The sequence below is a fragment of the Drosophila nasuta genome, chromosome 3 (assembly GCF_023558535.2).
Source record: "Drosophila nasuta strain 15112-1781.00 chromosome 3, ASM2355853v1, whole genome shotgun sequence".
Lineage (NCBI taxonomy): Eukaryota > Metazoa > Arthropoda > Insecta > Diptera > Drosophilidae > Drosophila > Drosophila nasuta.
In genome coordinates, this window is record NC_083457.1 from 3,496,459 (window position 1) to 3,513,234 (window position 16,776).

A 16,776-nucleotide genomic window follows, 5' to 3' on the forward strand; every position below is an offset into this window, starting at 1 on the left:
GGACGTGCGCCATCCACTTCGCACGGGCAATTTATGTTTGAGTTTGTGGGATGCTCGCTTATCATTTGATTTGCTTTCCCCCATTCATCTCTTCTGCAGATTGTCGATGGCAATGCCAAAACAGATGTATCCAATCGTCGGGAGCCCGGAATGTTCTGTGGCGAGGCCGAGCAGCCGCAGACCTTCATCAGCGAGACGAGCTATGTAAAGGTTCTCTTCCACACCGACAACTTTACGGATCAGGTAAGGCCATCATACTACGACTCTTATTAGTCATTACTTGCCGAGGGAAAATCATTCTTAATTTAGCCTTGTTGCAAGCGCACTTTGTAACAACACCTGGCTACATTTTTTAACCAGCTCCACAGTCTTCCAATTACGCTGAAAAGTTGCTGTCCTCGTCTGGCTAAAGTATCTGCAACTTGCAGACGCCAACGCACTTACTCTAATAAACCAGAGCTATCCTCTGATTGCTCTCCCACATCTCCTGCAGTCTCCTTGTGTATTTATATTTATCACATAATTTAAGCAAAATATTACAACACACACAAGTCCTTGATGTCGTCGCCTTCTCTTGAAGAATTTCAATACACTGTCGTCAAGCAAAGATTGTCAACATTTTGGTTGCATTAGTGATATTGGTGACGTTTAACTGAAATAACTGAAATTTGTTATTGTAGTTGTTGAATACATGCTCATTTTAATGAATAATTTGAATAAATTGATGTTTCATAGCCTTTAAATTCATACAAATTCTATCAGACTTTTTCAGAATTTTATTAATAACAAATTTTAAATTTGATAAAGTTATTTTTTTCATATTCGAAGTAAAATATAATATTACAAAGATCTGACAAATTTTGTATGTTAATGTGCTTTTTAATAACCTTTAAAGACTTTAATAAGTAATGACTTTTGTACAGGCATAACTGAAAAAAAGAGAATTGTTTACAACATTTGTTATTATAAGCATGCAGAACTTTATAATAATAATAGTTTGCAAAACCGAACCAATTTTTCTTCAATTTCAAACATTTGCCGAAAATTGTGACGGATAAGCAAACGCGATAACTGAATCAAAAGAATTGTTCAGAATGTTTGTTATTATAATCATGTAAAGCTCTGAAGAGACATTGAAAACTAACCATCTTTCAAGTTTGGTTTGAGATCACTGTCGAGAATTGTGCTTAATGAGTAGAGTAATGGCGTTTGTACTGAAGCATAGAAAAAATCAATCCTGAAGGCGTTAGCTATGCTCATTTGATTTCAATAAGAAGTTGTATTCATTACTAAATAAAACAATGATAATAATTTTTCTAACAATTTCTATAAAAAGTACAAGGCAACGTTAAATGCGATTCCGTAATGAATACGAAGCTTATTCGATAAACTCATTTTACAAAATTAAATTTGGCCAACAGACTTATATTTGTTTCTTCCTTGTAAGCTTAGTGTAAGTTGCAGCTGCATTTCTTAGAATAAAATGTAGGGTATCTGTTGGTCACATTGTCTGCCTCGTTAGTTAGGTGTTTTATTTGGATTTTTCCCCATTCACATTTGCAGTCTCATTTTGCGTTCTTTTTTGCTTGGCTTTGGCTGTGACCTATGTTGCTCTATCTGCTTGGCTGCATTCATGCAACTCACTTTCGCACTTAGCCCACCATCCTTATGTAGTACACCACATATGTAGGTAGTACAATACAGGTATACAACACATAAGTATATGTATATATAGTATATATACATATATATATTTCTGCATGCATTATTCAGCTGAACGTCTAAGGTGTGGGAGTCGTCTCCTCGTGTCCTCGCTTGATTCTCGTCCTGTGCACGTTGACTGCCGTCTAGTTGGTGTCTGTCGCTCCCCTTTTGGACTGACTGGCGACTCGTTGCCGCTTGTAGGTTTTTCCTGCTGCTGCTTTTCACAACTTGAATTCTATTTAGCCCCGCTCCTCTTGTTGTTTTTCGCACAGAGACTCTCTCTTGGATTTTATATTATATTATTTTTTTTTGCAGTTTCTGACGTGTTGTATTTACATATATCAAATTAAAGGAAAGTTTGCAGGAGTTTTAAAGTATTGTTTTAAGTTATTTGATACGCTAATCTATCCGGAAGTTATTATGTTGCTGCTGTGTCGATATAGCAAATCTGCCATAAAGTCAAACTGTTTTACTGCGTTTTTCTGTTTCCAATCTCCATCTTGAGTGACTTCAGTAGCTCCAGCAGCCGATTCTTTGCTTAGCTTATTGCATTCAGTTCAGTTGATGGCTTAACTCCATGCTGCAGCTTACAAGTTGCATGAAGCGCAAACACAACACACACAACACAGCAGCTAAACTAGGAGATAGACTGCTGCTGCTGCTTCAACTCCTGCCCTCCAGAGTGTCTTATGGACACCTTAATGGAGTCATAAATATTTATGAAAACTCGTCCCGTCTCGCTGCCTGAAGTTGGCTTGGTTTGGCTGGCTGGCTGGTTGGCTGGCAGACTTGGGGGCGTTATGTGCTTTGTTTTTGCCACGCTGATTTTGCCAGAGTTTTCCTCGTCTGAACACATTTCTGCCACTTATTTTGCGCGAATGCGCTGGAAAATGCGTTACGTTGCAGGGCATCGCAAAAAAGAAAGAAAGAAGGAAAGAGTGCCAGTATCATCCATGATAATAAATAAAAATAATAGAGCCCTGGCAGGTAATAACGTTGCCACGTTCACAATTTAATGAGCGAAGTGAAAGTACAGCAAAAAAAAAGTTAAAGCAACTAAAAACAATTTGGCATTAACATTATTTCAATTCGAATAAATCAAAAATAAATTGCCTGACAAACGAATCTGACTCTGAATCTGAATGATTTTTTAATTTATTCGCACCCCGAAAATTCGCCATATTAAAATGAGACGACGTTGTTGTTTGGGGCACAGTTAATGACAACGAAATCGCTGCTGTCGATGCTGCATCATCATCCATAGCATCATCTCTCGCATTTCACGAATATTCAATGCATCGAAAGTCGTATAATGCGGCAAATATGAGTGGGGAATGCGGCATCCATGCGGCGTTTGACAGTTTTCGAGGCATGCCCATGCACGTAACAGCTGCCCCTGACTGCTGACTGCTGACTGGTGACTGGCTGAAAGGCCACCAACCAGGTCCACGTCTAGGTTCAGGTCGTCCTTCGACTGCGTTGCTGCCATTGTTCACATCGTTAAGTGGCGCTAACGTCATTGACGCCGGTAACGCATTTAATATTGACATGTGCATTACGCACCAAGTACCAAGTACCAAGCTGTGAGCTGCATGCACCATGCTGCATATTGCATGCACCGAGCAGGACTTGCCGCAGTGCCACATCTCTGCTCCAACGGATTATGATGATGATGATGATGACGATGAGCAGGATGACGATAACGATGGCGATGCACAGATAATTGTCAATAAAATGGAATATATTCTACTTATATATTGCGATTATGGCAACAAGATACTGCTGGTCTCCAACTATCGATTTGATATCCTTAACGCATTTTAAATGTTCTCTGCAATGCAAATTTAAAATAATGCTCTCTTGAACTTTAAACTTCCTTTCTTTTCTAATGTACTGGATATTTGCTGTTTATAATTCTAGCCTTCAATTATCAGAAAATACCAATAAAATACCAATCATTATTACATTATAGTTAGTAAATATTAAATTAATTCATAGTTTACAGTAATTAATATTATTGACCAACTCTTGTTGACTTTTGTTGATCAGAATTTCTGTCATTTAATCCTCTAGCAAGTCACAAACTCAATGAAAATCCATTTGAAAAATTAATATGTATTTTTGTTTGAAACTTGTATTTCAAGCAAAATATGACAGTCTTAAATATTTCTGTAGCAAGGAAAAAACTTGCTAAAATCAAGAATAAAATATTGAGTCAAAATTGAACCAAGAAAGTAAAATCTTAAATCAAGATCAAAATTCTACAAAAATTGTATATGGAAATTCAAGATTATAATATTGTTTCAAGAATGAAAAATTTCAATATTAAATCCGCAAGGAAAAATCTTAAATTAAGATTCAAACATTGTCAATTGTTTAAAGCAAAACAAAATTGTTTTAAAGTATGTATTTTTTTGTTGTTTTTAGTTACGTGCCTACGCAGTATTAATAACACTCATTCTTTTTAAACTATAGTGAAATTAAATTGATGAAATCGGAAATTCGAACCAATTTATAATTAAGGAAATTCTAATCTCTGAAACGTTTAAAGTACCGAAAAAGTATAAGATTTCATATTTTATATTTGTTATTTAGTACTATTAAGTTAATGCTACCGAAAAATCTGATACAAAACAAAACATAAATATTTACTCCAATTACTTTACAAAGCTGCTTAATATTCTAAATTTCTGGTTTGTACTATATTAAGAGTTGGCTTATATAAAAGTTAATAATTGAGATTTGGTATTCATTTTTGCAGTTAGCTTATCAGAATTGAAATAAAGTCAGGTCTAGAAAGTAATCTGATATCTGGTATCATCATCGTGTATTTGATTTTCCAACTGGGGTTACGCAACGGAAGAGCTGCTGGGCTTGCGTCAATGCAGCTGCGTCATTAGTGCTGATGAGGTGCATGGCCAGAATAGGGGCCAGAAAAGGGGTCAGGTTAGACGATAATGATGATGATGATGAGCCAAAGGGAAGGTAGAGCCAGACAGCGAACAAGAGTGGAACGTGTTGCGTTGGCAAACAGCCAAACAACGGTTGACAACGGCGAACACACAAAATACAATGTTTTCATCTCAGACTAACGCACAGCAAAATCAAATTTGAGAAGAAGGCGAGGGAGTGCTGTAGGTGCGGGGGGAGGAGGCGGTGCAATTGTCTGTCTGGCGCTGCAGCGGGAAATTGACGAAATTCATCAAGTAGGTAGGCATCGTATAGCTACTAATGGCATGCAGTTTAGCGTGGCATTGGACAGCAGTGCGTATACGTGATTTGCGTAGTGCTTAACGAGGAGAACGGCAACTTTACTTAAACACGCATAGATTTCAACTCATTTAGCTTGATTCTTGATTCTGTGTTCTTTGTTCTCTTTGCAGACCTACTTCACATTCGATTCACGCGCCGAGCAACAAACCGAAGTCTATTTGCGCTATGGCCAGCATCCGGAATTGTATCCAAATCGTCGTGGCGAAGTTGTGCAAGGGTGCGTATACGCAATGAACTTTAACAAAAGAGAGAGAGAGAGAGAGAGAGAGCGAAATGAAATCAGATACGAACTGAAAGACTGCCCGCTGTGACCCCCCTTGGCTTATCGATAATGTTTAGCGCCTTTGTGCTTCATTTTTATGTCCCCGAAGGATGAGACGGTGGGTTGGCAGTGGGCGTGGCTGACAACTGACAGTTACTACTTTGTAGCCAGCGATGCGTTAAGTTAATTTTATTATGTTGCACGCAACTTGAGTGGTTTTTGAAGGCAGCGATGTCTTTGACAATTTCGAGAGTTGTCCTTCCCCTCTCCCAAGTAAGAAGTAAAGAGGACATTCCATAATCATATGCGAAGGACGCGGAGCGGGACATGAATGCTGGCAATGCGGCAACAGAAGGTCGCATAAAATTGAATTACAATTTACGAGTGGGCGTGGCAAGGCGGCACTGCGGCAACGTAAACTCGCGACAGGCTGAACAAACTGGGAGCTTGGGAAATGTGGGAGACAGCAAAATGAGCATTCAGTTATCCCGAAAAACTTTGCAGACATTAAATTTCATTTGATTTCGCTCGCTTTTTTCCACGACGTCGTCTAACTTTTATCTTAATAAAATAAGTTGCAAGTTTTGAGCATTGCTATATGGAATGTGAATTTGGCAAAGGCAAAAGAGCAAAGACATTTCTAGTATCTCAGCGAATATTTTATGCATACAAAGTACAACTTTTCTGCTAGCATTTTGTGATTGCAACTTTAGCGTATTATTAAAGCGAATATCTCACTCTTTAAGTATGACTCTAAGCTGCCTTTCATCAATCGTATTGAACTGTTTCGACACTTTAAACAGACAAAAAGAACAGACAGTTAGGCATGGGGATTGAATTCCAGACTAAATCCCAATCCAATGGCTAAAGCAAATACAAATACAAACAAAACAACAACGCCACATGGCCAATATGATTTTTATGCTAATTCTGTGGTCACGCGCAGCGATATCGACCTAACCCAGCTACAAGAGTAAACAAACAGAAGCTCAACGAGATAAATACTCTTTAGAAACATTTTATTCAAATGAAATGCGCCAGACTAAAACAGTTTATTTTGTTTGAAAACAAGCAGCTTGACACGCATTTTGATTCAAGTTTTTTTTATAGAAAATGGCAAGCAGCGAATTTAATCAAAAAATATTTCAAAACACCAACCTTATTGGATGGTAAAATGTTGTTCAAAGTAAATCCTTCCAGCTCTTACCCTTTAGATTGTGTGTTGATAAATTAGGGAATGACACAGTTGTATAGTCAGAACTAATAACAGTAAATATGGGCAATTCTCTGGCGAAAAGTGTAATTTTAATTTTTAAAATAAATAAAAAAAAATGTAAGAGTTAAGTTAAAAATAAGTAAAAGTTATATTAAATTGATTTCAGGAACTTTTTTGTGTATTACGATACAATGTATTTGTACGAGTTCATTAATTTTTGCTATTGTGTTAAAACAGAAGAATAATTTCAAAATCATTCTTAGCTCTAAAAAAATAATAATCAAAAGCTAAAAGATTTATTTGCACTTAAAAAAAAATGTTGGTATGTTTTTTCACTTTAAATGGAACATTTTTGTAAATATGTATATAGTTATGATTATATTTAAAAGTAAGCCACCCTTTATTAAATTCCATTTAAAGGGTAGTCTACGGAAGCCAACGACAAGCAAATGAATGGTGAATGTGAATGGGAATGGAAATAAAAAGCGAAATAGAATGTTGAAATTTAGAGCACAAATACAATGGTAAATGGTAATCATATTTAGGCAAACTTCGCAGCGGAGTGACAACCCTGGCAATGCGTTTGTTTGACTTGAACAAATTGAAAATTATACGCACGGCTTTCTTTACAATATTACAGTTGTTTTTGTAATTCAAGAGCAATTTTACAAGGTTGCCTCTGGAAGGCATGGAAGGCAAGGCAAGGAAACTGCTCAAGAATTTCCAAATCAGTGAACACAATTTTCTGCTTTTGTTGTTCTTCGATGCCCTTTCCGTCCGTCCGTCTGCCCTCGAGTGTCTAACAGCCTGCCTGACTGCCTGCCAGGCAATTCCAGCGATTAATTTGTTGGATTTGTGCCCAAGAGGAAAAACTAGTGAAAGAGAAAGAGAGTGGGGATAGAGAATACAAGATTTGGAGAAGAGATTGGCGACATTTATTGACGGCATTTAATGTGGCGACCAGGGAGAGGAACAAAAGCTACAAGAACGAAAAGTATCCAAAAAATAGAAAATTAAATTTAATTACAATTTTAATATAACATTTGTATTTCTTTATCTTCCAGTTCGTACTGCGAACGTGAATATCGCGACTGCCGTCTGCAGACCTGCTACGTTCAGTCTCCGGCGTATCCTGGACTGTATCCTCGAGCCTTGAACTGCCGCTATAAGCTGCACACTCGACAGCCGTACATCAAGTTATATCTGCAGAACGAACAGTTTGCGGTCGATGGTCAAAGGTAAGCGAGAGAGAGAGAGAGAGAGAGAGAGTGAGAGCGGGAGTTTCCACTCGTTGGACATTCTCTGGGCATATGCAAATTTTGGAAATTGGCGAGAGAAATTAGCGCCAAGTTTAACACCCTGTAATTTGTCATTTTGGCACAACGATGGCAGCGATGCAATTCCGAAAATGTTAGCAATATTTTTTCAGACCTTTTTTTTGTGTTGTTGGCGAACAGTCAACATTACGTGTGTTGTGCCATCGACGTTGTTGTAATGCATTTGGCATGCTGACAATGACAATTTGACAGAGCGCTCTGGAAAAATTGGCACCAATTTCATGGCAAACGCTGGCGACATGTCACACACCCAATCCGACTCCCAACACAGCTTTTCCATTTCCATTTGCATTCTCAGTCAAAGTTGCAGTCGCAATCAGAGTCCCAGTTGCTGTCGCATCAACATTACCGTGACAACTCCTGAGTCCTTTCTCCTGGCTGCCACTTCTATCTGCCCACGTTCGAATTGCCTGGCTCAAGGATTTGCAGTTGCAGTCATTGTTGATTTACTATTATTAATGCGAAAATGATGAAATTGTCTCAAGACAACTTAAAGTTAACAAGAATGCCATTTAAATGAATGAATGAGTAAGAAAGCTGCAGTCGAGTGTGCTTGACTGTGAAATACCCGTTACCCATGTATTTACGACAACAATTCTAAAAATATACCGAATGTTATTTTGCTATATTTATACAGTACTACTTTCAAAATATACAGTAAAGTGTAAAATATACCAGATTTTAGAACCAGTTTTTAAGGTGTTTTTCCCCATACACATATATATTTTAAATAACTTCTACAGGAATAACTTCTTTCAAAAATTATAAAGACTTTAGTTATTATTGTGTGTACCAAAAATTGTGGCTCTAGTTTCAAAATTAAGCGTGTTATTAGATTTTTATTGATTTCCGGGGACGGAAGTAGGCGTGGCAAAAATTTGAAACAAACTTGATCAGCGTGCAAACATAACAAGTGATATCGAAAAACATTATACCTTTATCTCTACTAGTTTCTAATATCTAGGTGTTCATACAGACAGACGGACAGACACACTGATGGATCGTTATATTGTCTCGGGTGTTGACGCTGATCAAGATATATACTTCATGGATTTGGAGATGCCTCCTTATGGCGGTTTTATACATTACTAGCAGTTACAAAGTTTAATACCCCTCTACCCTATGGGTACCGGGTATAAAAATCGAATGAAATTGAAAAATGCATTTTAAACATATTTGCAACTAAATATTTAACTTCTTTCTGGCTTTTGTTTTGGATTTAAGTTGGCAAAAAAAACATTTCCATGAATGTGAAATCTCGGAAGAGTATTAGCAGCTCTTTGGGGACACTTGCAGAATGCCATCTGTGCTTTGGGCTTAAATCTCAACTTGAATATTTTATAAATTGCCCAAGTGGCTGAGCCCCCAAGTCCTGCCCCACTTAACCCCTCCGTTGAATTTACCTGTTTGGAGTATCTCTTTCTGTACATGTGTCTGTGTCTCGGTCTGTGTCTGTGTCTGTGTCTGTGTCTGTGTCGACTACAATTTGCATTTGCCATTCACTGACCTTTCACAAACGTTGCGGGCGGTCATTAAACATTTCGCCCCTTTTCTGCTTTATCATTGCACTGAAAGGGCTTCAATGGAACAGCAAACACGGCGAAGAGCGAAGAGTCGTGTGAGGGGAGTCGTCTTGCTTTTAACACTTCACTGTGAGGGGCACTTTGCAAATGGGCAGAAAAAGTGTCTAAGTATCTTAAAGCTGTTTGATGTGCAAATGCCAGAGCCACTGCCAGTCAGCATATTTCAGTCTCTTTTGCGCTCTGCACGTATTCTTGGCTCTTCTGAGCTGAAATTAGATAAGCAACATTCAATTTATTTTTATAGATTCAATTTGAATATTTACCTTTTGAGAGCAAGCACGAAGGCATGTCAAACTGCCAGCTTTGACAGCGAAAAGCGAAGAGTTGAAAACGTTTGTGCTGGAATGCGAGGCGAGTGAAGAAGATACATCGAGAAGTTGAGAAAACACGCTTTTCGGACTAGTTGAAAATCCACTTTAAGTGCGTATTAATTTGCAAGTCTAAGTTGTTCCACCCGGCCGATGAACGGGTCACTCAGACACACAGACACACAGACAGACAGAGAGACAGACTGAAGGCGTGCCTGCAAGGATTAGTCAAACAAACGCTACAAACGAGCTAATGGCAAACTCAGCAGCAACAGCGACCGAGTTAATCGAATGTTTTTCGACAAAAGCCAAAAAGGGTTTCAATGCTCAAATGCCATTAATGATGTTTGGTTGGGGTCGTTGTTGGGGTGGGGGTTGGAGGGGCAATACACTTAAAATTCTGTCTACTCAGTCAACTCACTCGACAAACTAACCGTAAAGTTAACCCCAAAGTTTGTCGGCATGCGAATTAATTAGAGATTTGAAAATGTATACTGCATATGCTTTCAAGTTTTAATAAGGATTATTTGCATAATGTTTGAAATATGTGAAGGATTTACTTGAAATATCCCCAATTTCAATGGCTAATGGAAATCAATACAAAAATATTTATTTCAATAATTGGACAGATTAAATGTAATTTCGGCTTAGTCACATTATTTGACAACATTTAAAAGCATATTCGGCTTTTTTATGTGTTCAATTTGTTGACATTACGTTGCAAGCATTACCATAAAATATTTTTCAGTAAATTTAATTAGCTCAGGAATTAAGATATTAGCTTCATTTATTTGTGTTTCGGCGTTCAGTCTGAAACTATGAAGGTTGTACTTTGTTATTACAAAGAAAACAAGTAAGAAAGCTACAGTCGAGTGTATCAACTGCGAGATAGCTGCCACCTGTTTCCAATAAAGTCACTAACACATACCAATAAAAATACTAAAAGCAAAACAGTGCGGTATTATTCTTAAAGGATACTAAACTAATATACTGAAATAATACTGAATATGTATTTGGTATATTGACTGTGAGATATCCGCCACGCGTTTTCAATAAAAGCAAAAATAATTCAGTATTATTCTTTAAATACACCAAAATAAAATACCAAAATAATATATCGAAACATTACAGAAATATGCTGAAAGTGACATTTGGTATATCGGTATACTATTACATACAAATTTACTTAAGAGTACTAAATATACCAGTCAAAGCAACTAAAACCATTGCACAACTTCTACAATCTTTTATGTGACCAAACAAATTTTCAGGAATGATTTATTGTATGTTTCAGTTTAGTTTGAAACTATTGGCAAACAATCAGTCTAGTCCATAGAAGCATTACATCCAAAGCTCACTCAAATCCAGTTCATAAAACACACTCTCATTCTTAGTCCCAGTCTCAGTCCGAGCCTGAGTCCGTGTGTCTGTGTCGGTGTCTGGGCGAATCTTAAGGCCAAGTCCCATCGATATGAAGGTGCTTATGCCAAGTCAGCGGCAACTTTGTCCTTGCTTGTATGCGTCCCTTATAAATCAGCTGAGTTTATTGGACCTGGGCAATGGGCAATGCCAGTTTTGCAAAACATTTTTCTAATTTCTGCGTGGCAAACACAACAAATATTTTGCCAGCACAGCATTTTTGCCAACCAAACACAAACTTGCAAACACTCGCATAGGAAAAAAAGTTGAGTGAAACTTTTTTGGGATACAGTTGAGGCGAGGCGAAATAAATGCAAAAGTCATCGAGAAAAAAGTTTTTTAATATGCCGAAATTATTACCAGTCAGTTATTTTTGATATGTCTGTTGGCCAAAAACTTTTGCCAGCCACCAACTTTGGCATGGAGAGAGAAAGAAAGAGAGAGACTGTCAAAATAATCAACTTTCTGCCCTACGCATTTATTATCAATAAGTTAGATTAGGCAAGCCCCCCTGCACCGAACTGAAGAGGAAACTTGCTGACAAAGTGATTAAATTGACTGAAACGAATCGAAAGCAAACCGAACAACTGTCTGGCTAATAGAAACAGTTACAGTTACAGTCACAGTTTGATCAAGTTTTTCGCTCTCAAAGTTTTTACGGAAATCATTCAAAGGCTCAATAAATTGTCAATTAGTTTAGATTTCTTTTTTTTTTCAATCACATGGCCAGTTTCAGGCCCGCATTTGATTAAGGTCGAGAGAACATAATTGCCAAAGTTGGCTTTCAATTAGAAACTTCACTCACACTCACAAACAGGTAAAAGTCCGTTCGTTTGCCTTTTAAATTGCCTCGAATTTCGACGCCTTCAAGCAAATTGTATTGCCAACAAATGGATGGCTAAAAGGGGCCTCGTCAATGGCTGAAAACAGAGTGAATCACTTTGCAAAGGTCACTTTGTCTGGGTTATGCTCGGACTGAGATGACGAACAACAAAAAAATAGAAAGCATATTGCAACAGGGTATGCTCAACTTTGAAATACCTGTTGTACAATTTTATAAAATAAAGTGAAGTCAATTGCTGAAGTTTCTTATGAACTTCTTTTGATAACTGTCGGAATAATAATAATTTATTCGTTTCAAAGATTTATTTACATTTATTTTATTTATTTAGATTTATTTATACATTATTTTTGTTGCTACGCCATTTTTCTTATATAAATCTATTTAAGTTTTCGACTATTTATTATAATTTTCAAATTTAATTTTCTTTTTAAAATAATGAAACTTTTCATTCTTGGCTTTTAATAATTTAATTAAATTGTATTTTAAATACATGGTAGTTTTGATAATAATTATTTATTATAGCTTTTCTCTAAAAAAAAGCATAACATATTCTGTTACATCATTTAAATAATTATAATAATAAATAACTTAGAAAGGATCATTATTAATAATATGCATCTAATACATAGTCTATAAAGTTTATAGAACTTATTTGCCTAGTCAGTCAGTCAATCCTTTCGACTACTACAATCATATCAAGCAGCCTTTCACCTAAACATGAAGGGTATGAAAATGGTTAGAAAATGTTTCAGGACAGACCAGTTGCAGTTCTCGTTTTTTTTTGTATGTGCACTTTCGAAGTGAATGCCATGGACGGCGTAGGCAAGGGACAAGGGAGGGGTCTAAACTAACATCAAATAAGTTTGGAGTTGTTTGTGTATTTTCACATGTTTCACTGATTAGATAAAGATTTCAACACATTTCCGGCTTACATCCCTCTCTTCGTATTTAAACTCTTTCATCTTTTCACTAAAAGCTGTTGGACGAGCAATTATTCATTCAATTTCAACTCGCTTTTTTATTCTATTTGCCTCGGGCGCTCTGCACTTGAAATTGTGTTCGCTGCTCTTTGAAAACCGTGAAGTCAAGGCACAAATTAGATTTACCTTTTGACGCGCACCACAAATGCAGCAAAGGTTATTAACCTACTCGCAGAATTTAAAGTATTTTAAAGTGCACAACTACCATTTGTAATTCATCAATATTATATCTCTCTCTATAGATGCGAGAACGTGATGACCTGTCCCATCAGACCCATCGGATCGGGCAACGAGCATTGCCCATACGACTGGTTGGCCGTTTATGATGGACGCGATGAGCATTCGCCGCTGATAGGCAAATTTTGTGGCCTCGGCAAGTTCCCATTCAGCATTATTGGTAAGTACAAAGGGCACGCTGCCGTCGGCGAATGCCTGATAGACCACCGTAGACTATAGACCACAGAGCATGCCATGCCATAAGCCACTTTGCCAATCATTCTCCGTACTCTCTCTCTCTCTCGCCTCCAGGCACATCACAATACATGTACGTGGAGTTTGTTACATCACCGGCGGGGCCATTGCTGAATACGGGTTTCCATTTCAACGTTGGCAACTGGCCGGGCCATGTGGAGACCGCAGGAATCAAGCACGGCGTTTGCGATTGGTTGCTCAGCTCCGATTCGCTGAAGGACAGCAGCGCCAGCGAGGGCATCTTCCTCAGTATTGCCCACTGGTATCCGCCAAACACCTCCTGCAGCTACCACATTAAAGGACATCCTGGCGAAATCGTGCGACTCTATTTCCCGAGGTAAGCATATCACATTTTAAATGCCTTAAATTATTTGCATTTTACATTTTTCCTGGCAACTGAGGAATTATTCAAAATACAGAACACATTTCATGGCAAATTTTTAAACTTAAATAGGGATAGTTCAAATCTCCTTATATTAGTTGCCTTTCATTTAAGAATATTAATCAGTTTACCAACTTTGTTTTCTTCAATTTTTATCTAACCAACCAAATTTTCGGGAATCCTCTATGTATATTGTAGTGGAATAGGGTTTTGTAGGGGTTAAAAAAATACGGGACAAATACGCCTAATTTCGTCTAAAGCGGAAACAATATTAAAATGCTTTAGGATTTTCATAGTCCGATTATAAGAAGATTTGAATTAAAACCAATTTACAAATTCTCGAATTATAATTTAACATCAAATAGCACACAAATTGTTTTTTATAATTTTTTTGTTTTTGATCGTTTATAAATAACTATATATGCGAGAAAACATTGGTAGCACAACTTATTTGTTTTTAGTTGCGTCGTGCACTTCGACATATAGAAATTTCAAACTCTTAGTTCCCTTAAATACTTAAAGTTGTTTAATAGACCTAAATAGATTTATATATAATCTTTTACTTACACACACATTTTTACTTTTTCCAATTCAGAAAAGTGCAACAACGCCTCGCTTTAGTTCTTTGTAGCTGTTCTGCCCGACATCATTTACAATTTTGAGCCGCCCCTGGGCCTGTTGCCATTGTTCCCCCATTGTTCGGTTCCACACACATATAACATAGTCGGGGCCAAAGTCTGTTATATTGTAAATATATCTGGACAAAAAAGAGGCGTGACTTCGAGGGTCTTTTGGCCCAAAAATCCGTCGCCCTCGTCGACATTTCACTTAAAGTGTAAAGTGTAAAGTTTTGCGGCAACGGAGGATGCCTGCAAGCGGTTTCGCCTTGCCCCCCTCATCTCATCCCCATTGTGACAAAAGTCCGCATTCCCCGATCCTTGGTTTGCCACTCCAGCTTCAATCCATTTTGGCGCTGCGTTCTATGCTGTAAGCGTATTTTAATGAAATTTGCCGCAAAGATTTATGTGACATTTTAATTTAACGTGTCGAGTTGAAGTTGTTCTTTATATCTTTTACTTTGTCCCCACTTTCTTCTCCTTGCCGGTCTGTTGTTTGTGTCTGAGTCCGGGCTCTGAACTTTTGTCCAAGTGTCGGCAATGGTCGTGCATTTTCAGCTTACAGTTTTCTGCTTCCAGTTTTCAGTTTGTGCTTTGCAGTTTTACTCTCCGCTTTTCCTCCCTCCCTCGCAATGCAATGCGCCTATTCATAGGATAGGGAAATATTTTATTGTGCTGCGGTTTTTGCCAGCTTCATTGCGAATCTCGTCCCAGGCAAAGGATCGTCTGGCTTAGTCTCATCCCCTAAGACTATGCAAAAGTTTTGATGCTTTGACATTTTGGGGGGCATCATTGATGCTTGCTTCGTTTGGTTTGCTTTGGTTTGCTTGCTCGAATTGAATCCATTCAAAAGGGTGAACTGCAGAGTAAACAGGGCTTAAACTTAAGAGCGTAGTTGAGTTTTGCAAACTCTTCTTGCGATATCTATGACGCATAGAGCTAAGGACTTTATTGGAAAAGTTGTTAACAAGTTTAGTCCAATTATTGTAACCCGAGTAAATTATAAGACGAGCGGATTATTTTGCTTAAAACTGCAAATATTTACCCCGTATTTGAGTGAGAAACGGGGTATATTTTTTTATTATTTATATTATTTGCTAACAGTTTAAATAAATTTATATATTCAAATGAATCAATGGTCGGAACTATGAAACTGCTGATAAATTACCCAAACTTTTCTAAAAAAAAATTAAGTTGGGATAATATTGAGTATTTTATATAAAATACTTTAAGAGGGAGGAAGTTTACCTATAAATTAAGTGAGTTAGAAATAAACTAATAAGTTAATCGCCGTATACTTAATATCGACTCTTTCATTTTTAAGGTCCTATAAATATATCGAATAAAATTGGAAATGTAATGAGAATCTCAGACTCAACTATTTCATAAATTCCAAGCTAAAACATTGGAGACTCCTAATTGAGTAACTAATTTATTCAGTTTTATTTACATTGTACTAGTTTTGCAGGATAACTGCTAGGTACTTGAACTATATCTATCAATTGCGAACAATTGTTAAAGATAAGAGACACACTCGTAAGTTTTCCATTTCATTTATGTAACTTGTTTTCTCGACAATCTCTGGCACAGCGGAACTCGCTGCAGTATTGTGAACCAAAAGCAATACTTTAGTTGAAACCTCGCCCCTAAAGTTGTCAAAATAGAAACCTTCAACTTTCGCAATGTAACGCAACAACAATTGCAGCAGAGAATTCGACCATGTTGCAAGCTTATAATTTATGCACAAAATGTTGCAAAACATTGCCAAGTTTTTGGCTAAAAACTGCAAAAGAAAACTGTGTGCATGACAAACATCAGGGACAGAGATGCACTCACACACATACACGCACACACACACAGGCAATCGCACACAGCCAACACACGCATTCACACATGAAGAGTAAAATATCAAACAAGTTTTTGCCAAAAGATAAATATTTATGTCCACCTACAAAAAGCAGGGCAACGAAACTAAATCCAAGCGCATGGAGAACTTGTGCGCACGTTTACACCGATTGCCATTAAGAGTTTAGAAGTGGGCAACATGATTGCGTGATTACAGTGCACAAACAGGGGCAGAGAGAAGTGGTAAGAGAGAGGTGGTGAGAGGGGGGAAAACACATGTGAACAGTGACTGTCCAAAAGCAGCGAAAAGTTCAAAATAGTAGACGAAAAATGCAATGGGAAACTGCGTGAGATGTGCTCAATTTTCGTACTTTCAGCTCAAGTTTTTGTCTTTGCAGCGCAAAATTGTTGTTGTTCCTTTTACGACTCTACTTCTCGTTGCTGCTGTTGTTGTTGTTGTTGCTGCTGCTTGCTGCCAACTTCATTCAAGTTGTTGCAACGCCCACGACAACAATTGCACAACCCTCCACGTAGC

The 16,776-nt window shown here is 37.6% G+C and overlaps 1 protein-coding gene across 1 annotated transcript in view; it reads left to right on the top strand.

Annotated features, from left to right (window-relative positions):
• Window positions 1-16,776, top strand: part of LOC132790627 (uncharacterized) — a 76,708-nt gene that overhangs the window by 55,454 nt on the left and 4,478 nt on the right. Inside the window, exons 4-8 of the mRNA XM_060799229.1 lie at window positions 100-243; window positions 5,088-5,194; window positions 7,520-7,693; window positions 13,169-13,323; window positions 13,455-13,734. Coding sequence (XP_060655212.1) covers window positions 100-243; window positions 5,088-5,194; window positions 7,520-7,693; window positions 13,169-13,323; window positions 13,455-13,734 — 860 coding nt within the window. The remainder of the gene's footprint in view (window positions 1-99; window positions 244-5,087; window positions 5,195-7,519; window positions 7,694-13,168; window positions 13,324-13,454; window positions 13,735-16,776) is intronic.